Here is a 19,846-nt window from a genome sequence, read left to right on the forward strand (position 1 = left end):
TTATGTACAAAATTTCTAAACATAGTTGGAGAATTGTGTTACTTGAATGTTCGATTTATTTTATTTCAAACCGATTTTCGATAGCTGTAGTTGTTCTTTATGCCCGGCATGCACTAAGTGGGCGGTACCCATCAATGAAGTATGATATTATCTGTATTATAGTTTACTAGAATAAAATACGAAACTTGACGGTTGTGCGCGTGCCAAAATTATCATCCTAAATTCGACAAAACAGTTACCTATATCTGTCAAATGAGTTTGATTAGAGGGATTACTTCTAAATTTTAAGACTGGACTTTTAAATCCAAGATTTTTATGATCCCATAAATTTTTAGCTAGGTATTACAAATGTTAATTTATATTATATAATGAACACACACACGGTTTGTTAACATAAGTTATTCTTATGATATACTGTAGTTCTACTGAAGTCATCATTTTTAAAATTCTTTCCTTGTTCTAGGAGCCCTCAAAAACCAAGAGAAGGCTTGTAATATGCATGGCTTCAGATTTCTTCTATCCCAACACTGGCGGCGTAGAGGAGCACATATACAACCTATCGCAGTGTTTGATCAAACGTGGGCATAAAGTTATCGTTGTAACTCATTGCTATGCTGATCGTGTTGGAGTGCGATACTTAACCGGAGGCTTGAAAGTTTATTACCTACCAATTAGAGTATTCTATCACCAATGTGCCTTGCCAACTATGATATGCAACATTGGTATTGTCCGATACATACTAATACGAGAATGTATAGAAATAGTTCATGGTCATTCTGCCTTTAGTGTTTTAGCACATGAGGTGTCCATGATTGGCAAACTGATGGGTTTAAAAACGGTGTTCACTGACCACAGCTTGTTTGGTTTTGCTGACATGTCTGCAGTGTTAACAAACAAGTATTTACAACTATGTTTATGCGAGTGTGATGCATGCATTTGTGTGTCTCACACTGGCAAAGAAAACACGGTATTACGAGCTAAAGTTCGGGCGCACAAAGTATCTGTTATACCAAATGCTGTTGATGCTTATACATTCACACCAGACCCAAGCCAAAGAGATCCTAATGTTGTCACAATAGTTATTATATCAAGATTAGTTTATAGGAAAGGTGTAGACTTAATGGCTTCTGTGATTGCTGATATGTGTCCACGATACCCTAACCTCAGGTTTATAATAGGAGGGGATGGGCCTAAAATGTGGTTACTACAAGAAGTTAGGGAGCGGAAGGGCTTTCAACACTGCGTCACTTTGTTAGGTAGTTTAAAACATTCTGAAGTTAGGAATGTGTTAGTTAAAGGTGACATATTTTTGAACACCTCCTTAACTGAAGCATATTGTATGGCCATAGTAGAAGCTGCTTCTTGTGGGTTAAAAGTTGTTTCAACCAAAGTTGGAGGCATACCTGAAGTACTGCCTGAGAGCATGATTTATTTGACTGAACCTAATGTACCTAGTATAGTAGCTGGAATAGAATGTGCTATAAAAGATTTAAAAGATGGCAATATTCTCTGTCCTTATGAATGTAATAAGATGGTAAGAAAAATGTACAGCTGGATGGATATAACACGACGAACAGAAATAGTGTACCATCGAATTTTATTAAATAAAAACAAAGTATTCGGTCAACAGTTAAAAAGCTATCTAGATTGCGGCATATGGCCATTTCTCTTAGTGATAAGTTTAATGTATTTGTTACTACAATTAGTAGAGAAATTATACAAAAGGAAACACATAGATATAGCGAGGGATGTTAAATTGTAGACAATTTATTAGTGTAAAACACACTAGTCATAGGAAGTTTATTATGTTATCACTGAATATAACACTATAATAGAACACACTGGGTTACTGTTGAAAGATGAATACAAAGTTGTTGTATATAAATTTGAAAGTACTCATTTTTTAGAAAAGTTAAACATTTTTAATACATAGGTCAATTGTTTTATGAGGCTGATTGATAAAATGTTAACTGGAGCAAATTCTTTGACATTAAACACACAAGAACACAATGAGTATTCATTGTAACATTAATTAATAAATCTGCATAGAATTTTTATCACAATTATTATTTAATGTACTTAACATCCTAAAACCACCTGTGCGAGTTTGTATGTTCTTTTATGTGAGGCTGGCTGACAAATCAAAATGCAACTGCGATTTTGGAATGATGTTTATTTAAATACTTAAATAAAAAATATTCTAACCACAATATTAAAGCCAATATTGATGAACATTGTTAAATAATTTTTTTTAATACATAACAGTTATTTGGACCCTGATTCTTATTATTGTGGCATTCTTTATCCCAAATTGTGACAAGAATTGAGTCCTTTGGGATCCAAATTTACGCCATAAGAAAGCAATAAGAAGTTAAGATATACGCCATGATCAGGGCCCAAAAAGTTTTCGTGCATTTAGGATAGAACCACACTATAATTTTTTTGATACACTTATCAAAAGTATTTTTTTATTAATGATGAAATTCCATTAGTTAAGTCCTACCCTTATACAAGAACACTGTTATCACATGCTCTGATAGTTAATAACATTTCTATGAATATAATATTAATTTATAATAATATGTGATTTATTAACACTGAGACTGATCTAGAGTTATTTTCAGGCTAATAACAATTATTTTCACCTTAGTGTAGTGTATATCCTTTTAAGCTCTGTGAACAAAGAAAAAGGTATTGTTAAATTATTATGAATTTATACATTACAGGTACCAATAAAACATTATTAAAACAACTGAAGATTTTTTTAAAATTAATAATTATTAATTATATATTTAAATAGCTACTTTCTCATCTTATCTCGTAGAGATATGTCATTGTTCTGAAATAGACTGAAATAACCTCTCGTTATAACTCTAAAGAAACATGACATGATTGAGTGATTTATTTATTACCATTTATCACTGAATAATGTAAAATAGAATGGTCCAATAACAGTCTCTAATGCAGGTTAAAAGGGTGAAATATCAACAAACATTAAACTCAAATATTTGAAAATAAACCCTTATGAGATTCGCCTGTCCGGTCCATCCGCGTATTAGCTCTGACACGCGTAAGTGTCATCATTATAAACCAACTAACTAGTTTCCCAATTTATCCATTTTTTTATAAATCCCTTGGGAACCGATTGCTTTTGCAGCAGGTTAGCACAGGCAAGAGACAAAAATTATATCCCCTGACAGGGGATATTACCTTCTATATTATTTACCCCAGGGGATATTTTATTTTACCTTTATTTGACCTATGCCACAATTAAATCATCTTACTCACATCCTGGGGTAGCTGGAAGAGATCTCTTATAGAAATAAGCTTTCCTTTTTACACTTCATGTATCTTATGTTCACAATCACAATTTATGGTACATAAATAATAAATAAATAAATATAATTAACGTGTCTACCTGCTGTAGCACGGGAACAGGGAATAGAGGTTTACCCCCATTTATTATTACGAATATATTATTTGGATATTATTCCCACTTGTGCCCCAGTGCTCTGAGAGTTGATAAAGCTGTGGGTGGATAAATTTTTATCATCCCTAAGGGAGAAAATTGTCTCCTGCCCATGCTAGCTGTGCTGGGATAAAAAGATGATACTCTCTGTCAATAAATTCTATGCCAAAAATAAAGATGATTGGTTGCTTAGTTAGAGCGTCAAGGATGGACAAACAACAAACGCTGCTTGCACCGTTCTATCTTGTAGTAGTGGATAGAATAAATTCATATACCCACCACTGAATAATGTTATTAATCACTTCAAACTGCTCCACAAAAGTATCTATATTGTCGCCGTACGAAGCCAGAGCGGGTCCAATTTTGACGGGACTTTTATTTGCAGGTAGCTGACGTAATAAGGAGTAACTTAGGCTACGTTTATTTTGGAAAAATTCTTTTATCGAGAAAATTCATACACCCGATTTTTATTACAAGAATACACAACTTTTAAAAACCTCATATGAAAACTAAAACAAACGCGGACAAAGTCGTGGGCAACAGCTAGTAATAATATATATATATTTTTTTATTATTAAAGATAGGCCAGCGTTTGACGACATTCAAAGCAATGATGAGGTCTAGGTTGGAGCACGCTTGCCTAGAAAAAGCCTATTCACTCTAGCCTTGAAGGTACTCAAATTATACGTGGCAGGAAACACAGTTGCTGGGAGGGCGTTCCACATCTTAGCGCCACGCATCAGAAACATGGATAAAAAAGTTTATTATTATGCTTACACTCTAGTGGATCTTGGCGGGTATTTGGGCCGTACGCCGGACTGCTTCAGTTGAAGCACAATGGAACGCAGTCTAGCCACGTCTCTGCCTCGTCTGGGACCGAAGTCGCATAGCTCGGACACTCGAGCCCACTCGTTGCCTTCCTCTGGATCACTCTCTGAGCCCCGCGCTAGGGCCTTCTCTGCATTCCTGGTACATTTGATGAATAGGGTTAATATAAATCAATTCAAATGAGAGTTGTGATGCCCTGAACAGTTTCCATAACATTACACCATACCTTAACATCCCCCCAGAGTAAAAATTTTTTTTTTTTTATCAATCTGGTATAAATTATGAAACTTGAAACTTTAAAAATTAGTAATAACTGATGATAATGCATTAAATATTAGTTTGTTTACTCATCTATAAAAAATTTAAATAATTTCATACAGTTTCTTAAACCTTTACAAATTATAATAATCCTAATAAAACAATGTGAATGAAATAAAAAAATGTGATGCTGCAGTTAAGGTTCATCAAATATCGCCCCCAATGTGCTCTTTAGCACAAAAACGAACAAACAGTAACAGAGGTTAAAAATGAGTTAAAAGTGAAGTGTTTAAGTTAAATGTAAAAACAATATTGTTATTTGAGCGATTCATTTAGATGTCGCCACAATGTACAGTGAGTTTTTTATAATATCTAAATTGAAAGTTGTTCCTTTGTTTCCCATGATCATCTTGTACAATTCTATTTGCAAGTTTTTTTTATTCATCTACTTCTAAGCCCTCAACTACAATCCATTGTAACTGATGTTGCAGTCTAAGATGGTATTGGGGTAACCTGTATGACAGTTGTATTAAACCCTATCCTGTTTCTACGCGATATCGTACCGGAACACTAAATCGCTTGGCATCACATCTTTACCTCGGTAGGGTAAAGATGTGATGCCAAGTAACTAGTCACGGTCAAAGCCTCGCACTGTCTGGTCTAACCTTGAGAAAATTCAGAAATTAAAAAAATATTTTTTCCATAAATTCCAAAATTACCTCTGCTGTGGATTTAAACCTGCACCTCCCATATGTAAGATGGCTCATATACTTCTGATCAGACCAGATTGTTTGAAAAGATTTAAATATCAGACTAAAAAATACAAACATGTCCATTCATGTTAGAAATGGTTCGTAAAATTCTGCTTCTGATTATGTTATAGAAACATCTAAACATAAAATGAGAATGACCTACTAAACAATGCCAACAACCATGATAATCCCGAAGTTAGTGTCACCATTGCCATAACTGATGTAACTTTTTATATACTCACTTAGCAGACTCCCTGCCAGCATTGAAAAAAAAACATGGAATTAGTAGGGCATATACATGCACAAATATTTTTTATCTGTCTAATCTATCAATCAAAATTTTACTTAAGTATAGATTTAGCTTGTAGAAATTACCGAGGCAATAAAAAATTGTAATGATAGTTCTGTCATTCTAGGTATGTCTACATTACAATGGGTTGTAAAATGATGAATTAATGACATAGTAATCAACCACAATGTCCATTAAATTATCTATGTCCCATAAATTATTAGGCTTATGGTTAGTAAGTTTCTTTTATGAAATTTGCTAAATTAAAAATAATAAAATGATCGAGTGATAGGCATTATCTAAACATGCTTACTACTTGTGCTCTATATTGCTACCATACCATGCCATATCAGGGTTGCACACAGCCATCCATTATCAAGAATATTACCTTAAAGTATCTTGTGTATCTTAATCCATCACATTCTGCAATGTGCATTTTCACATACATTTTGCCTTATGTGCATGTGTAGGGCAAAATGTATGTATGTGAAGATATCATAGCTCAGTTGGACAGTTTGATTTGTGTACATAGTACAGTTTATGAGCTTTGGCATAAAATCAAGTCATCAGAAGATCTCAATCTTCTCTCTAAGATCAAAATCTTATCTCTTTGTTTCCCATGATCATCTTGTACAATTCTATTTGCAAGTTTTTTTTATTCATCTACTTCTAAGCCCTCAACTACAATCCATTGTAACTGATGTTGCAGTCTAAGATGGTATTGGGGTAACCTGTATGACAGTTGTATTAAACCCTATCCTGTTTCTACGCGATATCGTACCGGAACACTAAATCGCTTGGCATCACATCTTTACCTTGGTAAAGTAACTAGTCACGGTCAAAGCCTCGCACTATCTGGTCTAACCTTGAGAAAATTCAGAAATTAAAAAAAATATTTTTGCCTTATGTGCATGTATAGGGCAAAATGTATGTATGTGAAGATATCATAGCTCAGTTGGACAGTTTGATTTGTGTACATAGTACAGTTTATGAGCTTTGGCATAAAATCAAGTCATCAGAAGATCTCAATCTTCTCTCTAAGATCAAAATCTTATCATCTCAAGCATTTATGCACTTCCTCATGATTGATGATGCCAAATTAGATTGAGTAGTCATAATTCTTCCTACTCTTATTTTTGGACTAAATTGGATGGATAATTGGTGTTTGAGATGTAGTGTAACGTGTTTGTGAATGTGTGTTAATTTTCTTTGTTTGGGATATCTATTTAACTACTATAGAGAATAAAATGTTACCTGTTAGCTGCCTTGGTCTTGCCAATTTGTTCCTCATGAGTCTTGTACCAGTCTTCTAGCTCCTTCTTGGCCACTTTCAACATTTCCTGCTTCTTCCTTTCCTCCTCTTCATCTGGAACAATTTTATGTGACATCCATACAATGTTAATGCAAAATATGTAAATTTTTTTGGCACCAAAGTTTGCTACTACTTGATTGAAATTAAGCACATTTTGCTTTTAACCTAGGCAGAATACTTTTTGGATATTTTTGTTTCTGTTGTTTTTTTTTACACACTTGGATTTTGGAAGAGATCTATTGAAATTGAAATGATAATGTATTTGTTCACATATAACAATAGCTAAGTAGCAATAAGGCTGCTAAATTGTATACTCTGCATTTTTTATTTGTTATCTACTCTATGTACTTTATGTGGTGCTCAATAAAATTATATTTCTTCAGTTGCAGGGAACAGTTGAGCAAAAGAATAACAAGATCACACCTATTCAGCTGTTTACGTTTATGCCCAAGTCAGAAAACTTGTATATAAAAAAATAAAGAACAAAAACTATATGTCAAGTTAATAAAGCATACCCATACCTTTCTCTTCCAATCTTTTCTTTTGCTCTTCTCTCCAGAGTTTAATCTTCTCTGGCTCCTCACGTTCCTGTCTGAACACTGGGGCTACAGCCGGCGCAGGTGCGGGTGCGGGTGCTGGGGCAACGGCGATGTCCTCATCTAGCAGGCCATTTGCTTCAAATGTAGCTGCACTTGGTACTTCTGTGGCAAATTTAATATTGATTCATTTAATAAAATATCTCTTTCGTAATTTAATAAAATGCGCTTCTCTTATAGAAAGGAAGTTCCGTGTGGTAAAAATAAAACTCAAAAGATTCAAAAGCGTTGCCAATCAGACCCACGTAACTACACTCCCTATTTAATCATTTTGCATTGGAAGTTATTGATTACCTTACGTAATGTGTTAAGTACATAATTTACTTAATTGATTATAGTAAATAAATGAGACTTACCAACGAAATCATCAAATCCATTAGATGAGAGGGTGGCTACAGGGGGCGGAGCACTTGTTTCCAAGTCATCCTCAAGACCGGCCAGCTGGTTCTGCTCGCGAGCTAAGAAGTCTGCTGCGGGATCTACTTCGGGCTGCACAAAACTGTCGCCAAAGTCGTCCATGGTATTAATTATAAAATAGATATTTCAAGACTCAAGTTCCAAATAAAAATTAACAAAGATGACAAAAGTTGACGTCAAATAAATAAAGTGTATACCAAAGACAATTCAAAATCGAAACTCACGTCACGGCTAATGTCACTTAACCACGGATTATTAAGCATAAAATAGGTTTTAGCCCAAGTTTGTTCGCAATATTAATAATTTAATACTTTTTTGAACTTCGTGGTTTTAGGTAACCTAAAGTCGCAAAGGATAAAGTGTAAACGTGCTTTACATATCTGTTGTCCCGGATGGAATTATTAAAAATTGTGTTCATTGGTGACATTTTTTGGCTGTACGATGATTTACCTTTGCCTATTTTCCATGGGAAAGAATAAAGAAAAAAAATTGTGTTAATTTGTGGTGTCAAAATAATCAAAATATAACCTATAGAATTTCAGTTTTGAAATTAAAAATAACAATCTTTTAGCTACTAAAAATGAATATATGCGTAAGAACTAAGTTCATTCGATCCAGCCTCGTGAGTAGTCTTCACCGGTTATCAACAACAGTGCCAGAAATCGAACAAAATGACCAAGTCCTGATCGACGATACAGAAGAGTTCCAAGCCAGGGAGGCAGAGGTAAAAAAGAAGAGGAATAAGTCGCGGCTATCTGCTGCGCACTTCAACCTGGTTAATGATAGACGACCGTATGAAGAGCCTCACTGCTTAGCCCATTTGACTGTCAAGTATAACAGGAAAATGTATGGAAAATACGGTGTTGCAAGCGGTGTCAACCCAAGTAAGATTTGTTTTATGTTAGTCTGCCTTTTCTTCTTCGCTGAAACATTTACCGTGCATTAGTTCCTTCTTCGCCTGATTATATGAATCTGTATCATTGGAATTGAGTTGGTGGGTTAATAACTAACTATCTTTGTCTCCCCAATGGCAGGATATTTTTAATCTGCCTGCAACTTCTATGTGTGGAAATTTTTATATGGATCCATATGTTATTCTCTGACCCCTGAACTATCACTACGCTAAAAACAACGATACATTCTTCTGGGATATAATGGATAATAATAATAATTATAAGGCTTTATTTTTTCATCTAAATTTTCAAAAAAATATCAATCCTTTCATATTACTTGTTAGTTCTTGGTTCGTGTGATTTTTAATGTCCTTATTTTAGATTGATCCCATAGGATGGGTGAAAGCCCCCTCCATATCTTTCCACACTATTCTGTCTGGACTTCTGGGCTAAAAAGTAGCTTCTACTATTCCAGACTAATATCTATCTCTGTCCTAAATTTTATCTAGATCCATTCAGCCATTTTGGTGTGATTGAATAACAAACCTCCATATAAACCTAAGTATTTATTAACCTTTATTAATATAGCATTTCAATCCCCTGAAATCTAATCTAAATTAAACAATTATAATTTTTATCAATTCTAGGTCTATGCTGGCCTTCAAGAAAAGAAATTGAAGAAAAGAAAGAATATGAAGCTGTAGCATTTCCATACACAATCAGGCAGGTGATGGATGCAGCAGCAGAGAAGAGAAGAGAAGAGCAGTTGAGAATAGAACAGAGGGACATAGAAGTTGCCACTAAAGTTGCTAAGTTAGAGCAATGGAAGAAGGAACTGAATGACAAAGTTGCTAAGAAGGCTGCTGAGGTGCAAGCAGCTAAGGTAAGGATATTATCTTCTTTCTTCTCTATCTCCATCAATGTCAATGAAGCTGATAGCAGTGTTGCTTTTTTTCTTTTAAATGAATGAATCAAAAATTCCTGCAGAATCAGATACTTTTTCTTCTTTCTTCTCTATCTCTCTTTATACAGTGATTTGGACTGCTATTGTAAATCCATCAATGTCAATCTAGCTGACAGTTGCTAGTTTGTAATTCATGGTGTTACCAGGTTTAAATGTCTGTGCAGGTTTTAATGTCAATTAAAAAAAAATCGTCAAGAATTGTAACCACTACACTTTGAATCTTAAAACCTCCAATGAAACATAATTTGTTTCATACATTGTAAACTCGAAGGTGTCTTAAATATTATGTTTGCGTAACAAATGATTTGTAAAAGTACATTTTCATAATTATTATAATTAGTCAGGTGAATGAATGACAGGATTGTAAAAAGGAGGGATTCCTGGTAATTACTTATACAATTTAAAATTTTGTTGTCCTGCGCATTACACTTCAGTTTATAACTACAATAGAACTTGTTTGAATTTAAAGTAACGTGATTTTTACAGCAAAAGAAAGAGCGTCTAGTAGAGGAAGTAAGAAGACACTTTGGCTTTACTCTGGATCCTAGAGATGAACGCTTCATAGAGATGCTGGCAAAGAGGGAGAAAGAACAGAAGAAGTTAGAGAAACAAGCAAAAATGGAGGCAAAGGAGAAAATGATGATAGCCAAGCTGCAGCAAAAGAATGTTGAGCTCAGTGAAAAAAGCTAAGTTCTAATGTATTTTTTTATAGGTTTAATTATAATTTAGTAGAAATAAAATTGTTAGTTATATTCAGTGTTTGTTACTTTAGTAATTATTCAAAAATTGTGGTGGTTTTTGTGGTGATTGTTGTGATTGTTGTGATTGTTGTTTTCATTGTTGATCTAGTGTTGTATGAGTGGTGTGGTTGTTTGTGCTGCTATTGGTGGTGGTGAACAGCAACAGCAACAGCAATAACAAACACTCGCAACAAGAACTGGAGCAACAACAAACATCTTGCACTACTCATACACCCACTAGAACAATCTCAACATCCAACCACAATAACTCCATCAGTTGCACCTCTATGCTTACTTATAGCCACTACTCAAGTGTCAGAATGACTATGATGTAATGTGCCAACATTAGTTGTGACTGTACGGTTATATACCTTTGCCTTTTCCCTATAAATAAAAAAAAGTGCCAACGATAGTCCTTTTCTTTCGATAAGCATTGGAAAGGCCATACACATACTTGAATTCAACTTTAAGGACAAAGGCCATTAGGATGTCATAAGGCGATTATGCAGGATGCCTTATTATAATGGAGCAAAACAGTTTCAGGGTCAAAAAAAATAAATGGAGGTATATTGAAAAAAAAAACAAATCTTTAATCTTGACACAAAAGTAACATACAAAGGCAATAGGTACAAAAGAATCTATCACGAGTCATCATCGGATGATGAATACATCGCGTCTCGCGGGTTGAGGTTGATTTTGCGGGATTGGTACATCGCACACTCGCGCGAGGCGTCGCACGCACTCTGGCGAGGGGATTTGAATCCGTTCTCGAGGCGAGGCGACCTGTAAACTGTCTCTATGCATGGTGACTGGTATACACTTTCGCGGCAGGGCGATTTCGGCGAGTAAACAAGAGTGTCTGATGAGTCGCTTACGACACTACTGCACGGACTACCTTGTATATTCTGAAAAAAATAATCCCAATTAACTTTTCTATACCTATTAATATATCATATATAATATATATGTATACGATTTAAATTGATGTATGAGTTAACGTATAACTATTTTATGGGCGCAGAGACAATTCCCTTGAAATTTGTATAGACATTCAAAACTTATATATTAGATATTTCGAAATTCGAGTTAGAGTCCTAATTAAAACAGATCGAAAAACATATTTTAGTCCAATCTGAAACCGAGCCGTATTGCTGAGCATTGTACGAAAATCTGATCGTGTCGCGCAATTGAGATTGGACTACTCATTCTGCGAATACTAAACCTCCAAGGTTACGATTCATGACTCTAAAAGCGTACACTCCCACAAACAAAGGATTTCTATATATTTCACAGAGGATACGTTTTCTCAAACTTTTTTTTACTCTTAATTTAAAACAGACGTAGGTACGTGTATCAGAAGCTTACCCTTTTAGGATCTTTCTGAGCTGCGATCACTTCTTTTACAATACTCTGATCGTCGCCGTGTATAACATTAGTATCTCCCATTTTCCTCTCAACCATTTCAAGTTTCTGAAAAAAAAAATTTCAATTGTTAAAAAACATGCTTCGGAATCGAAACTTGCTCGTTAATTCACGTTAGCAATTAGGTTTGTGTTGTAAAATTCTTTGATCAAATATTCATCTCTTTTGATGGGGATTTATTTATACGTAAAATAGATAGCACATTTTTTTTTATTTATAGACTAGCGCGGCCTAAGATGGAGCGCGCTTGCCTAGGAGATGCCTTTTCACTTTAGCTTTGAAGGCTCTAGCATATTATAGGTAACGGGAATACGAAAGCTGCAAGAACATTCCAGATCTTTGTGATGCGAATGAGGAACGAAGAAACAAAACGCTTTGTAAGAGTCCACGGGACATCAACTACTTAAACGGTGCAGATCTCTATGATACTTTGCAGTTCGATGGTAAAAAGGTGAAGAAGGAACCACATTAAATAGTTCCTGAGCAAACTCTCCACACATATTTAAGACTCACTTAAAATTCAATTTTAACAGAATAATTTTTATAATTCTCTCCCTACGAACATACGACAGTCAAAATCGCTTGATATGTTTACAAACGCAATAAGACGACTGGTTTTTTTTATATCCATCTATTAATATAGTTATCTAATAAAATATCATACTATATACCTATTAGTTTATTATTTTTAAATTTATTTAATAAATATACTTATTTTTATTTGTGTATATTAGTTTATGTATTCGTGTGTAGTTAGTTGAATATAGGTTTATAATAATTTTACACCACCTATTTGTTCTCGCTCTTGTTGCCCTAATCCTAAAGTTGCCTTGGCAGAGATCGCTTCTAAGCGATAAGGCCGCTTTTTGTATTCTACTCTAGTCTTTGTGTTTCTCTCTATTCGTCCTATATTTTTCTAACTGTGTAGTGGTGTACAAATCAATAGTTTAAATAATAGACATACCATATCATTCTTCACACTATGCCGCATATCGCCAAGCAAATGAGCGGATTTCGTCATCTTCTTCACCTTTCCATTCTCTGTCAGTTTCAAGTGTGTGCTCTGAGCTTTCTTAGCTATGCGTAATCCTTTCGTCTCTATTTGTTCTACTTCCGTTCCTTCTATCAACTCTTTCTGTACATCTATTAGGTCTTCCGATTTCTCGAGCAGACATTGTCTGCAAACGATTTGTTATAATACAAAATGTACAGTTTAAATATTAAAATATTTTCAAAGAACTGCTAAAACAATTTTATAGAAGAACTAACACACACATTTACCAGAGTAGATAAGTATATGAGTGACTGAATAAAAATAAAAAAAATGGTTATTTTAAAACTTCGCCACTTGGTCAAAGTCTTTGAAACGGTTGTACAGTCGTAGAAAACGGTTCAATTAGATATTTTAGGTTAGGTAAAAGCGGTGATGGCAATGGGTAGAAGCTCGACTTCACTTTCGGGGGGCCGAACTAACTTTTCCAAGTTGTGTGCGTTTTAAGTAATTAAAATATCACTTGCTTCAACGGTGAAGGAAAACATCTTGAGGAAACCTACATGCCTGAGAGTTCTACATAATGTTCTCAAAGGTGTGTGGAGTCCACATTGTGAGGGGAGATCGGTAGTGAGCAGGTAAGGGTTTGATAGGCTAGGCAAATAAAATAATTTTGATAATGGCATCTCACCCTTGACACTGGTTGTTCTTAATGAACGCATATATGTCCTTGAAGGCTTGCTGTATGTAGGACAGTGTGTTCTGATCGATAGGAACCGAACTCGTAGAACCAGAGCTGGTCGACAGGCCTCCAGATCTTGAACTCGCTTGGAACGATTGTTCTGAACCTTAAAACAGGTGGAACAACTGGAATTTTTGTTTAACATTTAAAGTCTTAAGTTTGGCCTATTTATTTGGTATGAACAGAAAAATAGTGATTTTTCGCCGTAAACCTTAAATTCAATCAAGTTCGTTTAAGAAGTATACATTATTAACAAAAACTTTAATTCATTGGTTTGATGTAATTTAATTCATCACTAAAACTTAGCCCTTGACTGCATTATAAACTGGTAATGATGCACTCTAAGATGGTAGCAGTCTAACCGGTTAGGGAGTATGGTAGTCACACCCGAAATCGCGAAATCGCACCGGAACACTAAATTGCTTAGCGGCACGTCTTTGTCGGTAGTGTTGTTTAACGCTGATCTCATGAATTCAGCTTTAGAAAGTTATTACTCTGTTATTTCTTGTTCATCCTTTCTTGTTCCATTAAAAAATAAATAAAGAACAAAAGATCGATCAAAGATAACAATGGCTCAATTTAAAACACCTAAAATAAACAAAATCAGCGCGAAAAATCAACCTAAAGGTTCCATATTATTTAAAATTTCTTTAGGCATCACTAAGATGTTATATAATGTATGTTGTTACTGGAGGAGGGAGAGTTCTGCCACAGCTGTATCTGCTGCTGTTTGAGCGATCGCATTTGTTGTACAAGCCTCTCGTTGAGTTCTTCGAGCTGCCGCCGATGCGTTGTCTCGTCTTGCAATTGTTCTTCTAATGCTTCTGTGTAGTCTCTGAAACCATTTTTTTTGTTTTCCCATATCGAATAACTTCGAGTGATCTTTTCGCCCAAAATGACTGAAGACATAGAAGTCTAAGAACAGTGCGTGTTGCCAGTGATGACTTACGGATCCGAAACGTAGTTGCCTACTATGGGCCTCATAAGGAGGCTCAGAATCACTTGGACGATGGAGAGAGCAATGTTGGCAGTATATCTACGTGATCAAATCAGGAATGAGGAGATCCGTAGAAGAATCAGAGTTACCGACATAGCTCAGCGAGTCCCAAAGATGAAGTGGAAATGGGCGGGGAATATAGCTTGGAGAACCGATGGACGTCGGGGTTTCAAGGTGCTGGAATAGCGACCCCGCATAGGTAAACGGCACAATTAGGAGGACAAACGCCATCAAACGAGTCGCTCGGTGCCGCTGGCCTAGGACCGTGGATTTTGGAACTCTCTACAAAAGACCTATGTCCAGCAGTGCACTTCAATCTTTTGAAGTAATGATGATGACGATGATAAATAACGCACGAAAGAACATGACAAATAATGGATTCTGGTTTGGTTATGTTTTGTACTCAATTTACGATGGAACATTTAATGTGCTTCTTGGGAACAACGGACTTTTTAATGTGCTTCTTTGGACTTTGTTGACGGAATCGCAATCAGTACAATTTAAAGATTTTAATTTTATGGTTTGGCATCCTATAAGACTGAAAACCATGAAAGTAATAAAGAAATAGATGTGCTCTTACTTACGAATTACTAAGATTGTTAGATATTTATTTACACCAACAACTTATATACACTGCTTATCAAATAATCTTATTATAATATGTACTGTATGTTTGTCAATTACAGATGTAACAGACACCAATACAAATATCTATTAGCTTGATTATTTCATAGATGCAGATAGAAAAGTAAGCTATAGTGAAACTCCTGAAAACCTTTTTAACTATTCATTAGACTTAGGAGTACTTTTAATTCAGTTTTAGCCAAATTATAAGGTGCTTAAAACTTACTTCTCCTTCTTAACTATATTAGCCTTCACGTTGTATTTGTTAGGTGCTGTTCGAACGTTAGATGCCACACGCTCTTTAATCATTCCATTCCTGAAAACAGTTATACTTTTTAAAACTCTGTCTTGAATGTCCGGGTTGAAATCTAAATTCAAAATAGAGACTTCGAAGCTACTGACTTTGACACTCTGCCTTCACTTGAAGAGTTACACAGATTGCCAAGCCATGCATACTGAAAAATAAGGTTACAAGAATTAAGATGTATCTAGCAAATTTTGTAGTTTGCATTTAAATAGATTGGTTAAAGAGCAGTGCATAATTGAAAGTAGATATTTTGTACGTCATGCGATCATGGTCGATAGATCAATCGGTGTAATTTGATACACCGAAAAAAAATATAAAATAAAGAGTAGAGCAGTAGAAAATTTTCATTCTAAGTAGTTTGACAGAAAAAGCAAAAATGTTTTTCAACTAAACTTGGGCTTATTTTTGACCTAATTCGATTTTGGGAGGGATTTCTGGCCAACCACACTTTTTTTACCAAATTACAAATCACAATTGCTTTATAAATTTTTATATTTTCGTCACGGTCAGAAGAAAAAGTTTGTTTTTTATAAAAAGGTATAGTATTTTCTTAAAAAATATCTAAAAAAAAATACCTGTCCGGTAGTACCCCGTTCGTTCTCTCTTAGTGCAGACCGTATTTTAGAAAGGGACTCGCTTGATAAAAGAGCGTTATGTCTTATGTCAAGGACTACGAGAGTTATGTTCGATGTCATCGTGTGCAGCACTGCAGACGCGCAATCTTCCGTTAGACCACAGTTTTGGAGATCCAGCGCTGATAATAAGAAGAAGAAGTGAGTCATTCGTTTGATTGAGTTATATGCATTAATAATATGATTCCCAAGGCAATTTTGGACCTACCAATGCATACTATAAAACAAGGTGTTAAAACACATTAAATGAATCGCGGTTACTATACGACTGATGCATTTCTTAACGACAAGGCTGCTTCGAAGCAGGTTCCGCATTCGTCTCTCGAAATTCCAAGGATTGTAAACTGTAAAATGATGTTGAAAAAGAGTAATCACTAATCTGCTGACTTTTTTGCCGGCTCTTTTCGGTAGAATCAGCCTTCCGAACCGTTGGTAAAGTCACTATAAACAGACTGACTTGACGTTTCAATCGTGCTTAAATGTTTAAATTTTTTGAATTTTGTAAATTGACTTTATTGAAGCAAAAATAACACATCCCAATCAACTATCCATCTAAAAGACAAAGGCACTTTAGTGTCACTTAGCATTCTTGATGGACGAAGGTTGTTTAAAAAGTTGGAAAATGTATGTTTCCTCCATAGATCACGGCACGTGAGACCGATCCACTCTTTATGCAGAAGTATTTAAGTACTTTGAGAAGAATAACCGATATTAAGAACCCATCATCGATACAGTACAATGCTTGACTATACGCCTTTTCCAAAGGGGGGGTTTGCCCATAATTACGCCGCTAGGCAGACAGACGGGTTGGTGATCGCAGATGGCAGTACTCTCGGCTCTGAAGAGGGCGTTGCTACCCGCTCTCCGTTACCTTCCCTTAGTCGTCTTGCACGACACTCGCGGAGTGGAGTGAAGTGGAGGGGTTGTGACAATAGTATTATGATCTGTCGTTAACACACGGCTTGCATAAAAACACAAATACGCTTTATAAAATCTACAAAACCTGGACTCGCCTATGTAAATCAGTGTCTAGCTTTTGAGAGAACACTCGAAGTCGTGGAAAACTTCCACTGTCCTTCCACTTCTTCTACTCCGAAGAAGTAGTCCATATAGGTAGGAAACCTTATGCCAAATACCATGAGTTGAGATCAGAACCATAAGATTTATAAGAATAACCAGTATCATGGTGTACCTTTAATCCATAAATCGTCTGCCAGTACGTCCAGCAATTTTTTGACTCCTGCATCTCCAAATTGCTGATTCCCGCATAACGTTATTCTTCTCAAACCAGCCATTGTGTCCAATTCCGGCAGCCGATAGCGTAGTGTATGCACCCAGTTTTCACTGTAGCGATGGATTTTTTGATACTGTACAGAATATATTTAGTATTTATTGAAATTTTACAGCATTAGATTGGGATAAGGTATAAACTGTCTGCGAGCTGAATTTAAGTTACCTAATATTAAGAATAAGTCGGACGATTAAACGTGTGATATATCATGTAACACTAAGTTAGTTACCACATCTTTATCATCGTCATCATCATCATAATTAGGCCCTGTTCAACCACGCTGGCCAAGTGCGGATTGGTAGACTTACTTAATGGTCTTTGAGACCATTTTGTGGAACTCTCAGGGAATACAAGGCTTCCTTACAATGGTTTTCCTTCACCGTTAAAGGAAGAGATTCATTGCTTAGTTGCCACCAATTGGATAGACATCTTACCTTAATTAAATCAGCTATGTAACCAGCTCCGAGCGGCGTAAGTTCACAACCACTAAGGTCCATAGTGAGGATGTTAGGTAGACATCTGACTGCTTTACAAATAGCTAAACAGCCCGCGTCACCGATCAAGCACCTTGGTAAGTAAATGTGTCGGAGAGAACTGTTTCTTAGCAATACCTGTAAGAATGCCTCCTAAACGTGTAGCCAAAATCTCACGAATCTCATTATGAGTTCAATCAAAAGCTAATAAACACGTATATTTTATTTAGGTACATCAGCGATAGAATTCTTATTATTTAACAGAAGTCTTCGGGTCAAATGTTTACGACAGTTTAACTTCACGAATTGTTCCTTTTTAAAATGGCAAAAGTCAGCAAATAATCTGGTGTAAACGGTAGCGTAGAAAGTAGAAATTGTTTACAGTTTTAAGTATCAGATTTAAAGAGAGAACATATTTACGTAAGCAATGAATGTTTTCATCACATTAAGACATAAGGGACAAAATTTAGAAAACTAAGTCATAACAGTAAGAGACGGTACGGTAAGGTTTTCTTACCTCGCTCAAAGGATTCAAATATGGTATTTTCAGAGGCAAGCCCTCTAACTGCAGCGACGTCAAGAGCGTAGTATTTGAGAGTAACTGCGAGATTGCTTCCATCAAGTTGCTGAGCATAAAGTTTGTGAGAATAACTGCCCGCTTGTTCACTGTTTTCGCTAGACGCTCGCAGTCTATTTGTTCTAGCACTAAATGGTTTAAAATAATTTATTTACTCTCTTTTACACTACCAAAAGTAAGTTACTACAACTTACTTTTTGTAAGTGTAATACATGTACGATTCATAATTTTTTCTTTTGATGGGAGTTGAAACTGAATTTTGAATTTAAATGTGCATATTCTAGGTATGCGTGCGTATTTAGTCTTCGGATTAGGAAGTCCAACCTGTTTCCTGGTATGACCAAAAATTGTAAGGACCGAAGAAGATTTTCTCATCAACTCGCATTAGAGCAGCGGACCCGACAGATAAATGAATGGGTGTGGTACCCCTTGCAGTCCCCCCTCGCCCGCGATACTTGTAGAAGGCCAGCTCGGCTTTACTTGCGCCCCGGTTCCCCAATGAGTATACAAAGTAATTGGCTCACTATATATATACTTATTATACACATTTTACCCCTTACTAATAAACGTTGTACAGCATTTGTATAGTTACGCACTGTTTCGTCTTCTAGTTTGGAATGGCAAATTACAAATGACAGAAAGAGAAAATTTTGTATCACCAGTCATATTACCTTGTATGACTGGCGATACAAAATTTATATTGATAATATTTTTATTTATAATACATAATATAGCAAAGCCGAATGTCCATAGCTACACAGCTTAGCATATCCCTCGCCATTGTTTAACTTTCTCTTTCAAATTTAGCATATTATATTTAGGCGATTTGCTAGCAGCTTGTTAGAAAAATATAGAAAAGCACTTAAATTACATAAGTGGTTTGTGTTTCTTTACGTATATTTTTAAAATTTTCATTGTTTGCAATATTGAACTCAATGTAGCGCTATAAGAGCTTTGCGTTTTTAGGAAAAACAAGCTGGTCAATCTTTTTTATACAGAAAAGGAAAAAAACATTATGTTTAATCACTAAAAACACTAGCTGTTAGTACTCTCCGAGTTCTACTCTTAGTTTTACACTTAATCTCACCAGTTTTGACTTGTTGACGACATTTTATGGATACCGAATGCAAACTCAGGTCACAACTTAGAGCGTTTAAGATGGGTGGCCAGTCCGCGTACTTAAGCCTGTCCACGCAAAAGTCGAGGACTTTCCCGTTACCGGAAGGAAGAACGTTGTTTATGGGAATCAGGTTCTGGAGCTTGCAACATTTC

General features: G+C 35.5%; 4 protein-coding genes across 5 annotated transcripts in view; 2 read left to right on the forward strand and 2 right to left on the reverse strand.

Moving 5' to 3' along the window:
• Window positions 1-167: 167 nt before the first annotated feature.
• On the forward strand, window positions 168-2,389 carry LOC120623607 (phosphatidylinositol N-acetylglucosaminyltransferase subunit A). Its single transcript, XM_039889671.1, has 2 exons — window positions 168-383; window positions 464-2,389. The coding sequence occupies exons 1-2, from the start codon at window positions 369-371 to the stop codon at window positions 1,760-1,762; spliced, it is 1,314 nt and encodes a 437-aa protein (XP_039745605.1). The 5' UTR covers window positions 168-368; the 3' UTR covers window positions 1,763-2,389.
• On the reverse strand, window positions 2,157-8,115 carry LOC120623610 (clathrin light chain). 2 transcript variants are annotated; one of them, XM_039889673.1, is made up of 6 exons: window positions 7,861-8,115; window positions 7,430-7,609; window positions 6,851-6,962; window positions 5,550-5,561; window positions 4,247-4,435; window positions 2,157-2,673 (listed from the first exon to the last, which is right to left on the reverse strand). In XM_039889673.1, the coding sequence occupies exons 1-6, from the start codon at window positions 8,021-8,023 to the stop codon at window positions 2,667-2,669; spliced, it is 663 nt and encodes a 220-aa protein (XP_039745607.1). In that variant the 5' UTR covers window positions 8,024-8,115; the 3' UTR covers window positions 2,157-2,666. The 2 variants fall into 2 exon arrangements, with proteins under 2 accessions (XP_039745607.1, XP_039745608.1); XM_039889674.1 differs by lacking the exon at window positions 5,550-5,561 and having other exon boundaries at window positions 7,861-8,113.
• A 318-nt stretch (window positions 8,116-8,433) lies between these two features.
• LOC120623609 (growth arrest and DNA damage-inducible proteins-interacting protein 1) lies at window positions 8,434-10,530 on the forward strand. Its single transcript, XM_039889672.1, has 3 exons — window positions 8,434-8,805; window positions 9,462-9,697; window positions 10,265-10,530. Exons 1-3 carry the CDS (start codon window positions 8,502-8,504, stop codon window positions 10,466-10,468), a joined length of 744 nt encoding a protein of 247 aa, XP_039745606.1. The 5' UTR covers window positions 8,434-8,501; the 3' UTR covers window positions 10,469-10,530.
• A 576-nt stretch (window positions 10,531-11,106) lies between these two features.
• LOC120623611 overlaps window positions 11,107-19,846 on the reverse strand; it is a 51,541-nt gene continuing 42,801 nt past the window's right edge. The window contains exons 11-21 of the mRNA XM_039889675.1: window positions 18,515-18,702; window positions 17,959-18,135; window positions 17,426-17,600; window positions 16,177-16,355; window positions 15,697-15,749; window positions 15,521-15,610; window positions 14,363-14,508; window positions 13,623-13,779; window positions 12,905-13,118; window positions 11,884-11,988; window positions 11,107-11,423 (exon numbers count right to left, since the gene is read on the reverse strand). Of these exons, the coding sequence (XP_039745609.1) occupies window positions 11,160-11,423; window positions 11,884-11,988; window positions 12,905-13,118; window positions 13,623-13,779; window positions 14,363-14,508; window positions 15,521-15,610; window positions 15,697-15,749; window positions 16,177-16,355; window positions 17,426-17,600; window positions 17,959-18,135; window positions 18,515-18,702 (1,748 nt within the window). The 3' untranslated portion in view covers window positions 11,107-11,159. The remainder of the gene's footprint in view (window positions 11,424-11,883; window positions 11,989-12,904; window positions 13,119-13,622; window positions 13,780-14,362; window positions 14,509-15,520; window positions 15,611-15,696; window positions 15,750-16,176; window positions 16,356-17,425; window positions 17,601-17,958; window positions 18,136-18,514; window positions 18,703-19,846) is intronic.

The sequence above is a fragment of the Pararge aegeria genome, chromosome 5, assembly GCF_905163445.1.
Source record: "Pararge aegeria chromosome 5, ilParAegt1.1, whole genome shotgun sequence".
Lineage (NCBI taxonomy): Eukaryota > Metazoa > Arthropoda > Insecta > Lepidoptera > Nymphalidae > Pararge > Pararge aegeria.